The 21230-nt window shown below is 43.8% G+C and overlaps 1 protein-coding gene across 1 annotated transcript in view; it reads right to left on the reverse strand.

Annotated features, from left to right (window-relative positions):
* The window catches only part of TRAPPC4 (trafficking protein particle complex subunit 4), a 32879-nt gene extending 16042 nt beyond the window's left edge, over positions 1 to 16837 (reverse strand). Inside the window, exon 1 of the mRNA XM_078682212.1 lies at positions 16619 to 16837. Coding sequence (XP_078538338.1) covers positions 16619 to 16793 — 175 coding nt within the window. The 5' untranslated portion in view covers positions 16794 to 16837. The remainder of the gene's footprint in view (positions 1 to 16618) is intronic.
* Between the last annotated feature and the right edge of the window lie 4393 nt (positions 16838 to 21230).

Genomic DNA, 21230 nt, shown 5'->3' on the forward strand with positions numbered 1-21230 from the left:
TTTTGCAAAAGATCCTCATTATTTATTATTCCCAGTCACAGGCCAACTTTTCAGGTTGATGGTTGAATTAATTTGTTTCTGAAGATGTGCCAAGGATCAACCTCAGCTGTGAGGGCCCTGGACATTGTTTGAAGAGGGTATCTACCAGGTTTCTTGACAGAAAGAATTTAAGCCTCAATAGAGAAAAAAACAATCATCCCATTGCTAGGGTATCTCCTGAATCTTTCAGGTACCCAAGGTGACGGGAGGCTTTCAGATGGGCACAGATCACAAGAAAGTGAACAAGCAGTGGCAAAGCCAATAGGTCTCTCCTATATGAAAACTATTGTCTTTGCCAATGTCTTTTAGCTATGTTGCACAGCAGCATGGCTGTGCAACATGGCTAAAAGCAAAGTTGGAAAGAAAGCACTTTGACGAGGAGCTCTTACAAAAACAAATAAAAATGTAAAAAAACAGCAGGGAAACGCACGTACGGTCTTAATCAAGATCTAAAAATATGGGAGAGAAACATCCTATTCAAAATGAGGGCTCTTCAAATAATCATTCCGTTGATCCCCCCAATGAATCATCATTTCATGGTTACAGCTGACTTGATGGATACCTATTTCTACATTCCTAACACCAGAAGTTTCTGAGGTTCAGAATTTAGATCCGGCATTGGCAGTTCAAGATTCTCCTGTTTGGATTTCATTCAGCCCCAAGGAGCCTTTGCAAAATGTGAGGACTCAGATTGCGGCTGATCTTGGTCTCCAATGAGTCCTATCTAGACTGGCTAATCCAACATCCAATGGACGCCAACACTTTACAACTACTGGAAACTACAAGATCCTTCCTAAAAAGATATGGATTTCTTCTGGCTGTACCAAAATGTCTACGCAATTCATCCAAGACATGACCTTCAGGCAAACACTTTCTTCCTGAAATGAGGACGGTTAGTCTTCGTTCTCCATTATTGGCACTATTGTCTCTCCAGGAAGCTCCAGCAAGGAAATTAATGGCTGTTCCCGGTCGTGTCATCCTGTATAGTAATGGGCAAGACTTCATCTTCTGCTGTGACATCTGCAGAAACAGTGGCTGGGAATGGCAGTCCCATTATGAATCTAGGTTATGGTGGGCAGGACCTCTGGTCACAGCACTCCAGTCTCGGAGATGGGGTTTACTTTACAATTAATCACTGGGACAAGGACAAGCAGGGATAGGAGTAATGAAGATTACTGGTAATTGAGCCATTTACAGAATCAGTAGTTGAATGCAGGAAGCCACATAACCATACTGAAAAAAAGGCTGTCCATTAGAGATCTACTTCAGTAGGTTTAGTAAATGGGTGGGTTGTGTGGTGACAGCTGGTAAGGACAGGAAGTAGGCAGACACAGTGGTGACATCAACTTTTATATATTGAGAGCCGACTCTCCAGATACAATCGCCATCACTGCTCAATGCAATTTAAGCTCTTAGGAACAGACCCTCAACGTTGCACGCATATCCTGAAGTAAATATTCCTCAGTGAAATAAGAAAAATCCCATGGGGTAGAATTCTATACATATATACTGAATACCAAACAAAAGTTATCAATCGATCCCACTCCGCTCTTCCCACTTTCTCTCAATGCACACCGTAGATTGTGTCATATATAACAAGGGGACTACTATGGAAAGTAAAAATTGCACAAGATTTTATTTGTTACATATACATAAAATTCATAAAATTACAAAGGCCTAACAATCAGCTAAGTATTTCAGAATTATAAAAAACACAATAAGAGGCAATTTAATTCAACATAGTTAAAAACACACACTAGAGAGTTCCACAGCCAGACGAATATAATCAGTCTTTAAAGTCTACACATCCAATATTGCAGAATATTACTTGCATTGAACGATAAAGTTTACTCTTTCTTATTATTCAAACAATGCTGGATCAAGGGATTGTGTATTTTCATTTAGTGTCGACGCGTTTCGATGGTTCATTTAAATTATTCCATCTTTTTCAAGACCAATTAATAGCTCTCTATGCTTGTCGTAAAAATATTTTCAAGCGTTCACCTTAGGCATGATGGTATGTTGCATATTTTTATTTTGCTCGTCTATCCTGTCTTGGTATAGACAGTGTGCTGTACGAAGAACAATATTCCAATGTCGGTCAGCTGCAAATAGTCTCCAATGTTTATACTTCTATCCTCGGTCGGAAGCTCCTGAGTATAAAATTATCGTGGAGTTCACCCCTTCATCCAAGAGAGAATTATAATCTCTGGAGGGGATGTGGTCTTGTTCGTTTCACTTCTTTAGTGATGCTTGACTTCTTCAATTATCCAATAGTTCTTTTTGCAAAAGGAACCAATTCACCATTAATACGGTCTTGTTGAAAGCGGCATGCGTCCGCTGTGGTCCTTGACGTATAATCAGCTGGCATTCATCTCAGCCTGTGCAAATAGCACGTTATAAAATCCTTAGTCACAAAATGCAAGTATATCATATATCTATCCATCCCCAAATGGGCTCCTCACTTTTTCGTCTTCAAACCGCACCACAAACCTCTTTGAGCAATTAAAATCCTTTCTTTATTGTTCACGAAAAAGTGCACTACGAGCAATCAGATGGCGACGCTTTTCCGTGTTTTGCCTTTGACAGGGCTATAAAGTCCCAGAGCACAAACAGTCCTCTTAAAGTGATAACATGATAGTATTTCAACTCTTTTAAAAAACAACTAGAATGCTCATACTATTTCAAGAACATTGCTACATTTCATGCCACCATTTAATAAAAAAAAAAACATTACATCGATTTAACTCAACATTTAAAAAAAAAAAAAAATTTAAACTCTTTTTATTAAAAACAACGGACATTATTAAAAGAAAAATAAAGCTCAGGTATGCGCAATATAATCAAACACATGAGGCATTGTGGCAAAATACAAATCAAATACATCAACTGTTGTTAAAGGGAATTTGGAGAGTCTTGCGCCTCTGGCATCAGCGTCGGCATAGGTGGTTCACAAATTTCCCCCCTATGACTATTCCAGGCACTACAAATCTCACCCCTCTCTTGGGGCAGGCCCTGGCTACATAAACAGCTCTTTCCCGGATCATGCACCAGTCGAGGTCTTCTGCCCATTTGGTGACTCGGGGTGGTTGGCTGGCTCCCCAGTGTTGAGCTATGTTACGTTTAGCCACCATACATGCCAAGGTGACCCACTGTCTCGGATACGCATTCAAATCCGTGGGCTCCCACACATTCAGCAAACATCTCCGGGCCTCCGGCCGCAGCTCCACCCACAAGGCCACCCCCATCTCATCATGGACCTTTGTCCAATACAATTGTATTTCGACACAGTGCCAGAAAGTATGTATTAGGGTGCCGACCTCTCCACAGTTTCTCCTACATTCTCCGCTCACTGCTCTTCCCAGTCGCACCAGGCGCGGTCCAGTTATATAGGATCTATGAAGTATTTTCAACTGCACCAATCAAAGCCGCATTTGTATAGCAACCACCCTGGGGAAGAGACCGCCTCCACCCAATCCTCATCATCTAACTCTAATCTATCCTCGCTCCAGTGCGCTCTGAGCCGCACCAGTGGATTCTCCATGTTATTGATTAGTTTCCTGTATATCAGGGAGATAGTTTTCCAGGGTATGAGTCCGTCTAATACTCGATCCTCCAGGGGCGATGACTCAGGGAGCAACGCGCCCCTAGGGATATGGGTTAACTCAACATTCTTATGTAAGTTACATTTGTCCTTTTTATCTCATTTATATTACATGTGTTGTTTGGTCTTTGTGATTTTCTTTAACAATTGTTAATAGTTTTGTGTACAGGTAATGTTTGAGTAAAATACTCCAACAATAGAACTCTCATTGATGTAAACATCCACTCATCCTGAGATGGATACTCACTATTATCACTGTAAAGTACACTAGACATTTGGAATGGGCATGAATTTAGGTCTCTTCGTATTCAAGTTCAATGTACTATTGCAGTCTTTCTCTGACTAAAAGAGCCTACTTGTACATCCAGTATCAACAAGCAGTATCACTCCTGCAACTGGAAAGTGCTGATCCCAATATTAAAGAATAATGTACCTTGATGAATGAGATTGAATTACTGATTTAATTAATACAAAAAGGTGCATATGGTCAAATGCGATACACATCTGGAACCACACAATACTAAAGTGCTTTTAAAAACACTCACTGTCTGCAGCTATAATTTTTTCATCTGGCTGGAGGGCACATTTTTGATCTGTTAAACTGTGGAGTTACACATGCTCTGTTTTACTTTTATGTATTTTTGTCTCACGTTATAGATGGCTGATATCTATCGGACAGATGAGCATGGAATATGCATGCCAGTTGTTCTTCTCCTCTGTATTGGGGGTCCAAGTACACAAACTATATTTAATATGGGTTGTTATAATTTGCTATTTGCGCCCTATACTTATATAGTTATTCCCATTCAGGATAGTATCTTTGGGCCCTCCCACCTGCCCCCCAGGGTCTGGTTTTTAGGTTTCGCCTGGCGATCCGCTGCGCAGCAGCGTTCACGCAGGCGAAATCTTTTGAGAATAGTCTGTGGCTTTGTCCCGCCTCTGTCTTCCATTGGCTAGCTCCATAAATGGAGGCTAGCCATTGGAAGAGAGAGGCGTCCGTCAGTGTGCGAGGCGATTCGTGGGCGTTCCGTCGATTTTTTCGCATCCCGCCCATTTGTGACGTCATTCCGGCGGTGGGCGGATTTTTTTTGTCTCGGCATGTTTGTTTCATTTCCAACGTGTGCTTTGCAGGGGTGGGCTGCGCGATTTCACTTTTCTTGAGTTGCTAGCAGGTAAGCGGCATATTTTAATACTTTTTTTATCCCGTTCCCGCCCCCCCTCCCGCTGTCCGTGAGCCCGTTCCCGCCCCCTCCCGCTGTCCGTGTGCCCGTTAACCCGCCCCCTCCCGCTGTCCGTGAGCCCACCCCCTCCCGCTGTCCGTGTGCACGTGCTTCTTGTTTGTAGAGTGAGGAGCTGTGATGGAGTTGCGGCGTGTTGTCCTGAGCAGCGGGGGTGCGGGGCCCCGCTCCTTGCTACAGGCATGAGATCCCAGATGTGTTAAGAGTAAAACGTGTGCGAGATAGGGCGGAATGAAAGTTTTGACGAGTGTGCGGGCTCCTTTCCCATTTTTTAAAGATCTTTCATGCCCCGTGCCCCTCCTTCCACTCAATTTTGTTTGCTTTCATTACTTCCATTTCTTACACATTGAGTTGTGTGTATTCTTATCATAAAGCTATTCACGCTGATAAGAGGCCTTACCAGTACCTGATAGTGATACTCATTTTATCTTAGTTAACAGCGGTTCTCATTTTATCAAGTATGATACTTTGCACAGCTAATAAGTCCTTGATTCCAGCCTTGACACACAGGCTTGAAGTATGTACTACAACCCACTGAGTTATAATCTGGGAATGCAGTTGCACTTCTGTGCCGGTACATAGTCGTGTTAGGGATGTTGCGGTTTACTACCAACTCATAACCATTAGTGAAGACGTGCCTCAAAGGACCCGGCTCACAAAAGAGCAGGTGTGGCTGAAATAAAAAGTGCCAACCTTTTATTTCATATGATGCAATGACTGAAAGTATCATAAACACTGACCCCCTGCAAAGACATGTATGCCACCAGCGCAAGGCATAAGCAAATAGTAAAGCACCTCCCTCCCCGTCATGTTGACGCCCCGAACTGGAGTGACTCTCTGCCTTGCCATGTTTGTACACCCCCTGCCCCTGCTTCACTCGCAACACAGACAAGTGCTGATGCATGGGAGGCGACAAGCTTCAGAGAAAAGAATGCACACCCCGCCTGCCAGCATGCATCCATTCATCAGGGGCCGCCGTCTCGAGCCACGGCACAGTGATCACTGTATGCAAAGAGTAAACCCCATGTGAGTGAAATAAAGTGCATGTATGTTGCAAATGATAGAAGCAAAGGCACATAATAATGGTACCCTATAATGAATAAGGTTGCAAAGTGTTTTTTTTAAACATAGAAAAATTAAGCAGCTATAGATATCACTCTTTCAAAACACTGCGTAATTTATGCGGCACTCCTGATTTGGCATAATGGGGTATATTAATCTTGCAGCTGCAGACGTTACTCTTTCAAAGTACTGTTTGTTTTTAAAAATAGAAGACTCCCGTAGCTGTAGACGTCACACTTTCGACGATGTGCATAAGGTATGCGGCATTGGACTATGTGCCCTGTGTTTTTAAGCTAGTAGAATCCCGTAGCTGGACATGTTACGCCTTTGACGTTTTGAATAATTTGCGAATCCTAATTTTGGGCTCTTTACACAATTTACAAAACATAATTTTTGAGGTCCTCTAAACTGACGTTGTGTTTTAAAAACTGAAGGCTCCTGTAGCTGAAGATGATATTCTGTTCAAGATTTGCATAATTTAGAGCACTCTGGGATTGCCACCTCGTGGTTGTAAAAATGGAAGTATCCTGTAGCTGCAGACGTTCATCCTTCACGATAATCATAATTTAATGGCATCTAAAGTTTGTGAGGTGCGGTGTAAAAAAACAGAAGAGTATTGTAGATGGAGATGTTACCCTTTCTAAGGTTTGCACACTGAATGCAGGGTGCTGTGCATTATACATGACGGTGACTGATAGGAGTTGCTCTGGGCCTTCACGGAATCGCTGTCCGTGCTGCGGTGCCGCGGTGCCACCGCAGGCGTGAGTTCTGTGCGCCCCGGATGCGGCCCAGCGCCTGAGCCTGCTGTCTCGTGAAGGTGAGTTCAAGTTGCATTGTGTGTGTGTGGCTCTGTGTGTGGCTCGCTTTGTGTGTCTCTCTCTGAGTGTGTGTGTGTGTGTGCACATGCAATAGGTCTCACATTTGCGAGAGATTAAGCTATTGGCACTGTAAATGACAATGCCATTTATTTATCTGTTTTCAAAGCCAGCACATAAATAAAAACATTGTCATTTACAATGACAATAGCTCTAACTTTTGCAAAGGCAAGACAGTTGCATTGTAAATGCTTGTTTATACTTGCGCCCAAAGAAGGTTTAGACTGCAATTTGGTTTGTCCGTGAAAACACGCGTCAGCGCTCACTGAAGTTGAACCTGAACAGAACAGTAACTCTGAGACTACATTAAAGAAAATAAGAAGACTATCTTTGATATGATAAATCAGTATCTGGAGGCACATTAAAACAAACTAATTGGAAATTATATCAATTTAATTATATATTGCATACAGATTATAGGAAGCATGTATACATATATACTATCTGGACTAGTTATCTTTATGTATTATTTCAGTGTACAATCATTACTTGATAAAAACAGTCTGTGTTAGACCAGCCTTGTGGGTGGTCATTAAATTGTATGTTTTTAACTTGTTTTGATTGTAGGATTGTTTGAACAGATGAAGTATGAATGAGATGTAATTGCGTGGTTAGATTTTAGTAATTGTGGGGAGTAGTTTGGAGTGGCTTGGAGAGAGGTTATTCTTATCTATTGTTGATCTGTATCTGTTTTGTACGCAAATTATATGAAATCTTTTTTACAAATATATGTATATGTGAAGTTAAACATTAATATTAGTCTAAATAAGCAAAAACGGAATATATAAAAATAAATATACCATGAAATAAAATCAATATTTTCAAATGACATCCATGCATTTGAAAGTGTTAATGAATAGTAAGGCTCTAATGTGTTCTTTGGAAGTATAAAAAATACTTACAAGTTATACCATTGTGAATTAACAGATTAGGCAGGTCTTTCTGTTGTTTATTGATCAGGCTGAGCTTGAACAGACAGCAAATGTGTCGGGATAAAAACAAGAATTAAAGACATCTTTATTGCTTATTCACTTTCTGAATGAACAGAACATCTGTTCCTTTCCAGATTATTTTACTCGCCAAAATGGAACAGTAAGTGCTGAAAATAGCTTGACTTGATACATCCTGACTTGCCTTTGCAAGCAGATTTTTCAAGGCCTGTAATTGTTCTCCTTTGTTCCCGATGTTTAGGGTTATAATCCATGATAAACTGGATATTATTCTCCTCTTTAGATTCATTTTTACGAATTACCAACAATTCCTCCCTTGTTTTAGCCCTGGCTCATGAGATGGCATTTTGCAAGCCATCAGGTTCAAAGTGTGTAATAATTTTCACTGCTTCTCAGGTTTTGCTGCAGACTTTATTTTTAATATGAACCTCAATGTCCAAAAAGTCCATCCTCTTTGCACTGATCGTATGGGTAAATCTCAAGTTGTACTCATTATCATTCAAGGATAAGATGAACAATTTTCCATATCTCCTTCCCAAATGACAAATAAAAACATAAACCTAGTCCATAACTTGATGTGTTCCAACATTTTTCAGTCCGTACAACTTCTGCTTCTCGATAACCAATCATAACATTTGAATGTGTGGTAGTACAATATGTCCCCTGCTTTTGTGTAGGTAGAAAGCACTATTAAACAAAGATATTGCAGTTCAAGCAAAATTCAAGTATTTCCAGTAACATATTTGAATTCCCACAGATCTGTCTCTAAACAACGTATTTGCACACCCTGAGGCCATCACAATGCAGGATAATGAGTACAATGATACTACATTTATAGTCACCATTAGATAATTAATTAATCATCCTTCCAATGAATGGCATGAATCTTTTTTTTTTTTTTTTTATCAGCGCCATTACATAATGGAAGAGAAATAGGTCTACAAATCTTGATGTGTTCTCCAATACAGAGACCATTGAAATAATAACTGGGCGACAGGGTGCATTTTTAAATATATTTTTGTGTACTTTGGGGAGAAAATAGATAGCTGGCATGATGGGATGCTCAGTTTTCAATATTTATATTTATCAAGATCAAAGAATCCAAATCTGCCCACTCCATAAGTGTATGATGGTAGTTTGTGTTAATCACTTTTATTGGATTTTTATTCAATTTACTTTAATGCTGTCCTGAATGACAACATTTCTGCTTATGTCAGAAACTTTGATCACGATATGTTGGTCCTCCTGTAATTCTCTCATAGCTTGCCATTCTTAATCAGTCAAACTTTCTCCTTTGAGTCATTTTTAGGTTTTGCCTGGCGAAAAGATGCGCTCTGCGCATCTTTTTCGCGCAGGCGAAAACCTGATGAGAACTGTAGTGTGGGTTTGGGTCGGCCCTCGTCATTCATTGGCTGGCTCCATAAATGGAGCCTAGCCATTGGACGAGGGGCCTGTCCGTCAATGCCGGACCAGATTCGGTGGCTTTTGCCGACGTCACGCGACGTCAGCCGGGAACGCCCCCGAATCTGTGCTGGCATTGACGGCACCCGCCCTCATTGCACTCCCTGCCAAAGGCACGATGCCGATTTCAGCCGTACAACCTGGCCGTCTCCAATCTTGTCACCAATTGTCTGGCCTCAGTGGCCGGAAGTCTCGGCTGCCGGGTGAGGGGAGGTTGCAGCATTTCTGTCAACCCCGTCATCTCTACCTGTGGGGGTGTGGAGCAGTGCAGCGCCCCGGACCAGTTGTCAGCCTCCGTGAAGCTTGTGTGCACACGAGGATTGCGCTGCAGCTTGTGTGCACACGAGGAGTGAGCTGCGGCTTGTGTGTGCACACGAGTGTGCACACCTCGACTCCGCGGGGCCTCCTCCCTCGGAAGGCTGTCAGATGGCTGTAGAGTTGCTCTCCCTGCCGTCAATGCCCCCAGCGAAGACGAAGTGAGCGTCAGGCAGGGCTCCTCGGGTGTCATCTCACCCTCCTCCCGACCAATGAGGGGCGGTGTGGCGGGAGGGGCAGGCGGAGGGCAGGAACTCCGCTCTGAAGGACGTTCCAGCCCCTGTGAAGCCGAGCACACTCACCTCCCCTCTGCACCCACCCGTGCCCGCCCTCCACACCCCTCCTTGCCCACTCAACACGAAGGCTCTGACCACATTTGAACTTTAGTGGCCGTCAGTGCATTAGAAGCGAGAAGCCTTTGTATGCTCTTAAAGGAGCCGCCGACCATTCCCCGGAGCCCGGGGCAGAAAGTGGAACTTGAACCCTCGGCGGTGAGAGAAATGCGCTTGTTTTAATTACTACCGAGCGCGGGGACACCATGCTCGGTTTGGCAGCCTCCCGATGTATATATAGCAGGCCTGTTCCGCAAGATGCCCGCGAACAGCAGGGATGGCTCTCAGGAGGTCGGTACAACAGCGGCACAGTGAGTACAGGCGAGGGGGGAGGACCTCGGTAGGGTGAGGGTGAAGTGTGTCTGGGAGAGGGCTCCGGGAGGCAGCAGGGAACACCGGGCAGTGTGGAGGTGGCGCTCTGAGAGGACAGGCCAGCGGCGAGGGAGGAGCAGTGACGGTTACTTGAAAAGCCGTCCCTTTCCGTAAACTGCCCGAAGTGCAATGGTGCGAAAATTAAATAGAAGAGGGAGGAAAAATAAACTGTGCCCATTGTAGTTTTGGGATTCCGCGCAGTTACGTGACTTTCTTTGCAAGAGGCGCGCTCTGGAGTAAGAGCAATAAACGAGTCCAGTACTTTACTCTAATTGGTTGTGTGGGCTACACAAACAGTCCCAGGGCCTATCTCAGCTGATCGTTTCGGAAGAGGGCGGGTTAAACGCAGAGGGTCATTGAGGATAGCTCATTCCTGCTGCTGCTCTCTGTCCAGCTGCTGTTACCACTAATCAGCTTAAACTCCTCTCCCTTTCCAACAGGTAAGAAACTTCACTCTATGCCGATGGACGATGCGCCACATTACCCTGTATTGGGATAAAGCCAGGAACCACATTTTCCTCTGACTCCCAGATGAGTTACTCACGGCGAACTGCAGCTGCTTCAGTGGAAGGGAGAGGAAAGCGTGTTTCGTGTCAGACAAAAGTGCCCTTTAAGCTTAACTAAAGAGAGTGATGTTTGGGTTGAGGCCACTAAAGGTTCCTCAAAATCGCTTCTAGTCTGGCCCAACTGAAAGCGAAAAAAGGCTACTCGAATTAAAAGCAAAAAAAACAAACAGTCAAGCAAGCACTTGCTCAATAGACAATCTTCTTCACAACAGACGAAGGGCGAGGGACGGGTGGGAAGAGTGTAGTGTAAGAGGAGGAGACCGTGTGGGAAGAGTACTAGGGGAGGGAATTGAAGGACGAGAGTGTGCATGAAGAGCAGTGCTTGAAGAGTGCCAGGGCATTCCCCGGTAAAGCCAACAATGAACACTGAAGCAGACCCTATGGGGCACTCTACTTCCGTCATTTGCCAGCTGAAAAACACGACCTTCTCGTATGTCACAGGCTAGTGATGCAACTCGATGTCACCACAAGTCACCACACATTCATTTCATTATTGGTACTTCTGTGAAGCGCTCTGACACCTTCGGGTAAAGTCCGCGCTATATAAAGTTGCATAAATAAATAGATAAAAACACAGGGACTGAGACAGGCGGCTACGTGTGTTTACCATTGGTGTTCCAGGGCCTAAAGCATTATTTCATGGCAACTGAATAACTAATGTACTGAAACTTTTAAATGCCTCATGGTGTTATTGCTTCTGGTCCTGCGTAAAGGTGCTATGTTTGTGGTAAATCCATGAATATTTGGGACTTGCATTTTTTAGGTTTTGCCTGGAGGGGGCTCGCAGTGTGTGGGGGGGCTCTGTGTGGGTGTGTGGGGGGCTCTGTGTGGGTGTGTGGGGGGCTCTGTGTGGGTGTGTGGAGGGCTCTGTGTGGGTGTGTGGAGGGCTCTGTGTGGGGGGCTCTGTGTGGGTGTGTGGAGGGCTCTGTGTGGGTGTGTGGGGGGGCTCGCAGTGTGTGTGGGGGCTCTGTGTGGCTGTGTGTAAATGTAGTTGAGCTTATATAGCGCACAGCTACCCGCAGTGGGTTTCCCGGCGCTTGCTTAGGGAACCCTTCCTGATATTCCCCTGTGAGATAGCAGGGTATCCACAAGGTGAAAGTCAGGCATCCCGCCGCAAGGGGCCGTTGTGGAGATTAAGCAAGCTATTGCCCAGAGTCGCAGAGTGTGAACCCGTGAGTCGAGGAGGCACCGGGGCGAGAATTATCGAGTCCGTGGAATTTTTGGCCCAAGACCCGCCGAGGCGGGGAATTGAACCCTGGTCCAGGACCGATCTCAGCTTCCGGGTCTGCTGCCTCTAACCCCTGAGCCACACTTCTCCACTGTGGGGGGGGGCTGTGTGTGGGGGGGGGCTGTGTGTGGGGGGAGCTGTGTGTGGGGGGCTCTGTGTGGGGGGGCCCTGTGTCTGTGGGGGGAGCTCTGTGTGGGTGTATGTGGGTGGCATTTGCGAGAGATTAAGCTATTGGCATTGTAAATGACAATGCCATTTATTTAGCTGTTGTGCTGTAGCTATCATGGGACAGCGAACGTGATCATTTGTAACTCGTCCATGTATTTTAGGTAGTGTGAAGTCCTTGCTCCTGTGTTCTACTGGGTGCCACCAACTCGAAGAGTGCCACTTTGTTTTCAAGGTGAAACATTATAATAGAGGCGAAAGTAGAGCTTTACGGCGACAAGTGAAATGCATGTAAAGAATGCCAACATCTATTGCTGACATTTCTGCTTACCGGCATCAGGATATCAATTAGAACTGAAGTTCCATGGGTCTCTTAAACACAAGTGCATTCACATTTTAGCCTCTTGCACTCTTACATGTAGGCACATTTTCAGAACAAAGAAAGGGGCGTGGCAGTTATTTTGATGAGGAGAAAAGATAATGGGCCAGAAGGTGTGTGGGGGGGCTCTGTGTGGGTGTGTGTGGAGGGCTCTGTGTGGGTGTGTGTGGAGGGCTCTGTGTGGGTGTGTGTGGGGGGCTTTGTGTGGCTGTGTGTGTGGGGGGCTTTGTGTGGCTGTGTGTGTGGGGGGCTCTGTGTGGCTGTGTGTGTGGGGGGGCTCTCTGTGGCTGTGTGTGTGGGGGGGCTCTCTGTGGGTGTTTGTGTGTGTCATTTGCGAGAGATAAAGCTAGTGGCATTGTAAATGACAATGCCATTTATTTATGTTAAAAAAACCATAAATAAAAATAATGTCAAGAGCAATGCCAATAGCTCTAACTTTAACAAAGGCAAAACCATTGCATTGTAAATGCTTGTTTTATGGGCCAACTGATTAATCTCTTCCACCATGAGTTCTCGAAATAAATAAATCTTATTCCCAGTAGGCATTTGCGGACAAAACAATGATCAAGGTTTACAACCACTTTTTCCAGATTCCCAGGTGGCTAAGCCCATTCTCACAATTTCACCTCAGAGGTTTCATAGATAGGATCTCCATTATATGATTCTTGAGACTCTTCTTCCAATGTTGCCAGTATTCTTAAATCTGCTATGTCTTTGACTGTCAACACAGATGCCATTGGTTTCATCTTTTTCACAAATTGTTGGGATATGGGTCAAGAAGTATTTTTTTTAATTTAAGCTTCCTTGAGAATTTGTATAGATCAATGCTCATATTTGCTAGATCCAAGTCACTGGGAGTGGGGGATTATTAAAATCCATAAGCCTTGGGAATTCTTTAATGTTTGTTGTATTTCTGCAGTCATCTCTCACCATTGGCTGGTTTCCATAATTCGTGCACTTTCCAATTGGAAACAAGCGGAGGGAAAATAAATGACTCCGATCAAGATTATATTGATCGGAGTCATTTTATTCCCTCAGCTTGCTTACCATCTATTTTCTTAAACATTATTCCCTCATTATTAAATCATTTTGAAAACTTGGTAATGATCTCAGGGTATTGGTTGCACATTATTAGTACCAGTTTAACATCCAAATATAGAAATACGCAACAGAAAGGTCCAGCTTTGCAAAGGGCCTTCCACTGCGTGGCAAGACATTCCATAGAATTTTTAGTAACTTTTGAACGCTTTGAGCAAGAAACACATTTTTGTTAAAACCTGCAGATTATGCAGCAGATGATGGATTATGTGACAAATCTATAACCACGCAAAAATTGTCACTGCTGCATAGTCGCATAATTCCAGCGGCCCTGGAGATAGGTCACTGCAAAGGGAGTTTGACAAATTACAGACGCTCGCAAGACCAGGTATAAAAAGTTATAGACTTACATCAACTTTGTCCACAAGAAAAAGTAATCAACTGATTATCTACAAACCCAACACTTTGTGACCCAAAGGGCACGTGATTGCAGTTTATTGCTAAGGTCACTAAGATAGCTCAGTGGGTTACAAGCACAGTGGGGAAAAGTGGAGACATTTAAATATACAGGTTTCAACCAAACGTATTATGAGAATCAATAGAGTGTGCTAAAGGTACTGGTGGGGTCACGCACAAAGTGGAGTGAGGTGGGCACCCTACAGATCACATGTTCCGCACTACAAAATATGCCAATGCAAGCGTACTAAAAAGTGGCAGTGGGATGAAGCAACACCTGTACAAATGTATATGCACTGTTGTGTTCTGGCTCAGTTAAGTACTGGCCCAGTGCTGCTACAATTTAGGAAAGAGTTTAAAACTACATCAGAATGTGTGACAATAACCGTCCGCAATCCTTCTTCCTCTCCTATTACTGGTTGTCTTAAAGCTGGTCTTTGATCATGTACAGTGTTGTCTTTTGGGTAGGATAGCACTATTGAAAAAGCTTAGACATCATTCTCCTTCTGTCTTATGTTCAATTGCTATCTTGACGTTGCGGGACAGGCCCCCGGCAATTCTTGCACCCTAAAAGTTTAGCTGAACAGAACGCCCAGATAGATGAATTTAGAGACAATGTTAAGCCTCAATTTCATGGGGCACTGTGTCCCCAGTCAATTAAGTAAAGGTTCCACTCAACAAATACAGCATTACAAAGTAGTGTAAAACCTAAATTACTTTTTCAGTGAGGCCGACTTAACAAACCTATATAGAAATCTAAGAGATCTTTCATAGAGCTCAGCGGCAGGGGCCTCAAAGACAGATGCGCTCCAAACCTGGTTTAGAGGCGTGACTGTGGTGACTTCCGAATTCAACAATTCTCTATACCAGAGGGCTACCTCTTTCTTCCTGACGCCAACAGACTGGAGAGCTTCCTTGATTTCCCAATTACCCCCTATATTGTCTTTCTGTGTCGTACCAGGAGCGGAGTTGGATGAATTTGAAACGGGAAAAAGAGTCCCCAATCTTAGCCCGCAGAACTTCCCATGGAAGAACACCCTCCGCCGTGACAAGATCTTCCAAGTGGGCAGCAAAAACAATAGCCGGACAGCATCTCTAGTAGAACTGGAAAATAGTATGGCTCACTCCCAAAAAACAAGGGTTTATATAGGGAATGTTCCAATAGAACAGAACAGGAAATGCGAACTGACAGTGTGAGAAAATGTATCATTTTATTAGATTAATCAGAACACAGTTTCATTAAATGTCATACTGCCTTAGCACCTAAATACTATCCCATTACATGAATATTTATTCTATCCAGTCTATGCTAATTTCATCTGTAGATGGTAAAACAAACTAGATACATAAACAACAGCAAGCTGTTAAGAATGATAGAACACAGTGAGCTAAAGGAAGGCTCTTTAAAGATACAGTTGTGTGATCAAGATAGGGATACTCGAAAACAGCAAGAACAATGTCAATAGAAATAAACAAACATGATTCGGCTTGACTGTGCTGCAGAAATAAACAGTTAAATGTGCAAGAGGGGGGACAGAAAGACATTTTTTTTTCAAAATATGGCTGCCAGGCCTTAATTGAAGCCTAGTAAACAGTAGTTAGGAAAATACACTTCTGCATATTATAGGCAATGTGTACGGGAAAGTTTATGGCTCACTGTTAAGGGTGTAAAGTTCGTGATGTTAAATCCTTTAATTGGAATGCCAGTTTGCAGCAACCGCGTGAATCATAACCTCTGCAACCTTACCTGTTCTTCCGACAGCATATTTACCATGTCCTCTGAAGGTTAAAGGTCTAACCCCAGTAACCATATCAATGGCGGGAGCGTGAAGAAATGGGGCACTGGGCTAATAACACCAGCTGTAATTATGTGTAACCTGCAGCTTAAAGGATCCACGAAAATGTGCAAATGGCGAAGGAGTGTGGAAATAAAGCAGTGGGCTAATGCTACCGATACAAAGATTTGAAGAATCCTTCCGCTCACATGTTTCAAACGGACATATTATGCTGATGGCGGGAGCGTGCGGAAAAGGGACAGTGGGCTAATGCACCAGCAGCACAGAACTGCGCGTACCCTTTCAGGTCATATGTTCCTTCCAGTCAAACACACGTAAGTGTTAGTGAGTTAGTTCTGTGGGTGAATGTTCCAAATGCAGAAATCTCGGTGTCCTCCGTAGAGTCTATGCACAAATCACACATAGTAAAATAAATATGAACAGTGCTGGTGTGTTAAATATTTCCAATAGGTCTGCAAATGCCTCTGATGTGATCGATGTGCAAGCCACAGTAATGTGCCGATAGTGCCAACATAGCTTAGAAAGTGGACACTTCAACAGAGACCAATAACAGAAAGCGTAAAGTACCAGATAAAGTAATTATTTAAATTCAGAGATGTGTGTATGTGCGCACGCATCTTAAACTGGGCATGCATTTCCGTTCTAGACAAAATACCGTTGTGCTGGCAATAGCAGACTTTGACACAACATAATAAATGTAGCGCATCATTTCTATGGTTCCCCTTCTTTTTGGTCTCCTCACCTCGGATTCCATCTCTCTGGCCAAAGGACACTAACACTCGCTCGTCGTGCACCTTGAGAACGAGCTCCAGAGGAAAACTGAACGTTTTTTCGGTTTCGGAGCGGGGAAGAAAGTGGTCGAGCTGGTAGATAAGTCCCCCGGCCTTATTGACCAGGAAGACACTGAAAATCGCCATTTTGGGGCAGGCGATACCACTTCCGCCGACGCTCAAGGAGCATCCGGGTAAACAAGAGTCCACGACAGTAGTTCTGGGAAACAATCGCTTCCGGGCACAGATTTGTTAACTACGACTAGAACGCTAACTTATTACTAGAATATGGCGGCTGTGGGCGCCATGCTGCCAGGTAGAACAAGTTTAAAATCATTCACATTGCTATGTACAGTGCAAAACCTGGCTCGGAAATGCTGCTTCTATATTCTGCCACTTCTAGAAGGAGAGGACCCAAACATGTTATACGTCTTACAACAGATCACTGTGAAATTAAAATGTGATGGAATTGTTTGGTAAGTCCCAGAGTTGGCCTTTGCCCGGAGAGAGCCCTGGCAAAAACCAATTTTCCCTCCTTCTCCCACTCCTCCACTTTAACTGTCTGTGATTTAAACAAGCATTTAAAATGCAATAGGTCTTGCGAGTTGCCAGAGTTTGAGATGTTGGCATTGTAAATGACAACGCCTTTTATTTATGTGTTTTGAAAACCTGCAAGTAGTGTGTAAATACGCACTTGGTACCTATAATCGTTGCTTTCAAGAAGCAAGGCTGGCAGTAACTGCGCCTCTACAGCCAGCCTTGCTTCTCGTAAGTAAGGACTATAAGTACAAAGTGTGTGTTTAAGTACCGCTTACAGGTTTTTAAAACATAAATAAAAAAGGCATTGTCATATACAATGCCAAAAGCTCAAACTCTCGCAAATGTGAGACCTATTGCATTGCAGCATCAGCATCAGTACAAACTTCCCCCATGTTTAGATTGCTTCCGGGAACAGCAGAGGTGAAGTTCACCAGCTCAGACTTCAACGACCCCCACTGGTGTTAGTGCATGGGTGAGCGGCCAGAGCCTCTGGGTGGCTTGGGGTGCGAGGGGGTGCAGTCGTTCCTATTAGGGCTACTGGCTGAGAGGCAGATATTGCCAAGTCTGGAAACAAAAGGACCAGAGCTGTTTAGTTGTCAGAAAGGCATATCCTCACACCGAGTGCTCTGTGTTCGAGCAATTGTGGGACGATGTGTTTGGGGATGTGACCCCACCCGTCCCCCATGCAGTGTGTGAGTTGGGTGCATTGTCTAGGAGTGTTTGGCAATGTGGCGGCCCTGGATCTGCGTGGAGTGCAGCGTTTCAATCACTGGTGTAGCAAGGGCGACATAGACCTTCACAGTTACTGCTAGCTTTGCTTCTCGTAAGCAAGGACCATCAGAATAAAGTGGGTGTTTACACAGCGCTTGCAGGTTTTCAAGATACATAGATAAAAGGCATTGTCATTTACAATGGCAAAAAGCTCAAACTCCCGCAAATGCAAGACCTATTGCATTGCAAATGCTTGTTGAGCTCTGAGACGGAGGTGGCAGCAGCAATAGGAAAACAGGGATCCTGATGCCAGCCCATGTGTTTCATAAGCAGGAGGGAGGAGGAGGCAGCTGCAGCCAAAACAGACCGCGATCTTTGAATGCAACAAAATGTGGCAAGATAAGAGCAAGATTTACAGCCCTGCTTACAACAGAGCTCTGTATACCACAACCACTGTTCTCGAATGCTCCAACTTGAAGAAGTAGTGCTCACAAGCTCTGAGTAACAACACATGTAACAGGGGTAGTCCTTGAAAATGGGTGGTGCTTTTAAAGCCCATATCCTGAGTAAAATGAGGCAGACAGGTTAACTCGTCTCCAAAAAAAGCACATAAGGACAGAACTGCACGTACATTTCCTTCTACAACATTTGCGTGCAGGCACAATACCTTGGGGCCTGCAGGTGAAAAATATACCAGTGATTTTTGTGGAAGATCCGGAATACAAGAAAGGCTTTAGTTACATAAATACTAAATGCAGTCGCGACCTAATGGTCCATACAATTGAGACCGCTCAACGTCTTTGCAGTGAGGAAGAAAAGGAAATTGCGGAATTACTAAAAGCAATTGCTGATAATAAAACAGAGGTAGAGGCCAAAAGTCTACTTGACAAAATTGAGAAGGAAATCCAGACCTTCAAAGATATAACTATTAATACTAAAACAGCCCAGTTCGAGAAAGACTCTAAGTCATTCAAAATAGAGCAAGTATATCCCTTCCTGAAGGAGGGTTACTATACTAGCGTTGACTCAAAGAGAGCGTTAAACTCGTACCAGGGTAGATCGAGAACGAGGTTTACTACTTTCTCATCTACTTCATCCTCTGGATCTTCTCCTGATTCCAACCAGGGTCAGCAAAATAAAAAGGGCACCAACCAACCTTTTTTAGGAAAGGGCGGACAACAAAACGTCCGCTTCAAACAACCGCCATGGGAAATGCGGACAAGAAACAGATACTACAACAACTAGAAGTATCCACAATAGTGAACCTTTCCGATAAAACCCTCACTGATGACGAGAATATGATCTTAAATTTTGGTCTCAAATTTGTCCCCAAGCAACGCACTGATTTTACAAAACTTAAGCTTGAGGCATTGGACTTCTGTAGAAAAATCAGATTAAAAACGTACTTTGCCGGGAGTGAAGCTGCAACAAGCGGTGAAACCACTGGCCTTCGAGTAAAATCCAAATTTATGCCCACTACTAATATTCCTAAACAAGTGTACGCGTTCGAGCAAGCTGTCTTGTCATCACTGACAAAATTAGAAAAAGAAAAGTCATTCATTAGCCACAATATCAGTAAGGGCCAGCTCAAAGCTATAAGAGATTTGAAATCAGACCCTTCTATCATCATCAAGCAGGCTGACAAGGGTGGTGCAGTCGTGGTATGGCCACGCACAATGTATCTTGCGGAAGGTAGGTCACATGTCGACAATCCTGAATGGTACCGAGCGGTCAAAGATGACCCTTTGAGAGAAATTCAAAATAAAATTTCCTGCATCACCAAAGAGGCATTGGAGAATGGCTTTTTGGGTCCTAAAGAATATGAATTTCTAAATAAAAAATCACCGAGAACACCTGTTCTCTACTTCCTACCGAAGATACACAAAAACAGTACAACACCCCCTGGAAGGCCTATTGTCTCTGGCTGTGATTCAGCATTAGAGCCGGCTTCAAAATATATTGATTTTTTCCTGAAACCACTCTTGGAGGGGGTTAAATCGTACCTACGAGACACCATTGACTTCATTAATAGACTCCAAGAAATGACGTTTGACTCTGAAACGCAGTTGATGGTAACGCTAGACGTTACCTCACTGTACACTCAAATTCCCCAAGATGAGGCTCTTGAGGTCATGGAAATTTATCTAGAGCAACGCGTAAGGCCCCACAGAGTTCCAACGGCCTTCATTCTGGCCTTGGCTCAAATCACACTCAAAAACAACTATTTCAAATTTGAAAACGAGTATTTTGTCCAAATCAAGGGGACAGCCATGGGTTGTCCCTATGCTCCAGAGATGGCGGTGCTGTATATGTCACAGTACGAGGAGAAATTCATTTATAATGATAACCCCTATGGGGCAAACATCAAGCAATGGCTACGTTACATTGATGATGTCTGGCTCCTGTGGCAGGGGAGCCAGACTGAACTAATGGCTTTCTATGAATGGCTTAATTTACGACACCCTGACATCAAATTCTCTATTGATAGTAGCAATCAGAGAATGACGTTTCTTGACGTAGCTGTGGGGGCAGCAGGGGGTAAGTTTACCACCACTCTGTTCAAGAAGGCCACAGACAAAAACACTATTCTACACTACAAGAGTGCCCACCCCCAATGTTTGAAGGATAACCTCCCGTATGGGCAGCTACTCAGGATCAGGCGCAATTGCTCTGACCTTGATGGATTCAATACACATGCTGACATCTTTTGTGATGAGCTAAGTAAAAGAGGTTACCCCAAAAAGCTTTTGAAACACTCAAAAAAACGAGCACGCTTCACCCCGAGAGAAGAACTCCTAAAAATTAAAACCAAGAAAGACTTGGACAAACTCGTTTGTGTCACTACATATGGAATACACACGAACAAGTTTCGCCAGATTATTCTGCGCAATTGGCATTTGTTGGAGGGGATGGGTTTCCCTCTACAAAAACCCATTTTTGCCATGAAGAAAAACTTGAGTGTTGGCCAACAAATCATAAGAGCCGATAGTTTCATTCAAAAACCCAAAAGTGATCTAATTTCCAAATGGAACCTCAAACCCATCACAGGGCACCATAAATGTGGTACTTGCGTGGCCTGCGCCAGTGTTGTAGAAGGAGATGAATTTTGCCACAATGGCACGAAATGGAGACACAGTTTACACACAAACTGTAAGAGTAAAAATGTAATTTACGGGATCCTGTGTACTTGCAACAAATTGTATATAGGCAAAACATGCCAACAGGTGAATGTCCGGATAACCCAACATCGCTCACGGCTTAAGAAAAAGGTTCCAAATGCACCAATGGTTGAACATTTTGCTAACGCAAACCACAAAGAAACTGATTTCAAAT

Source organism: Lissotriton helveticus, chromosome 3_1, assembly GCF_964261635.1.
Source record: "Lissotriton helveticus chromosome 3_1, aLisHel1.1, whole genome shotgun sequence".
NCBI lineage: Eukaryota > Metazoa > Chordata > Amphibia > Caudata > Salamandridae > Lissotriton > Lissotriton helveticus.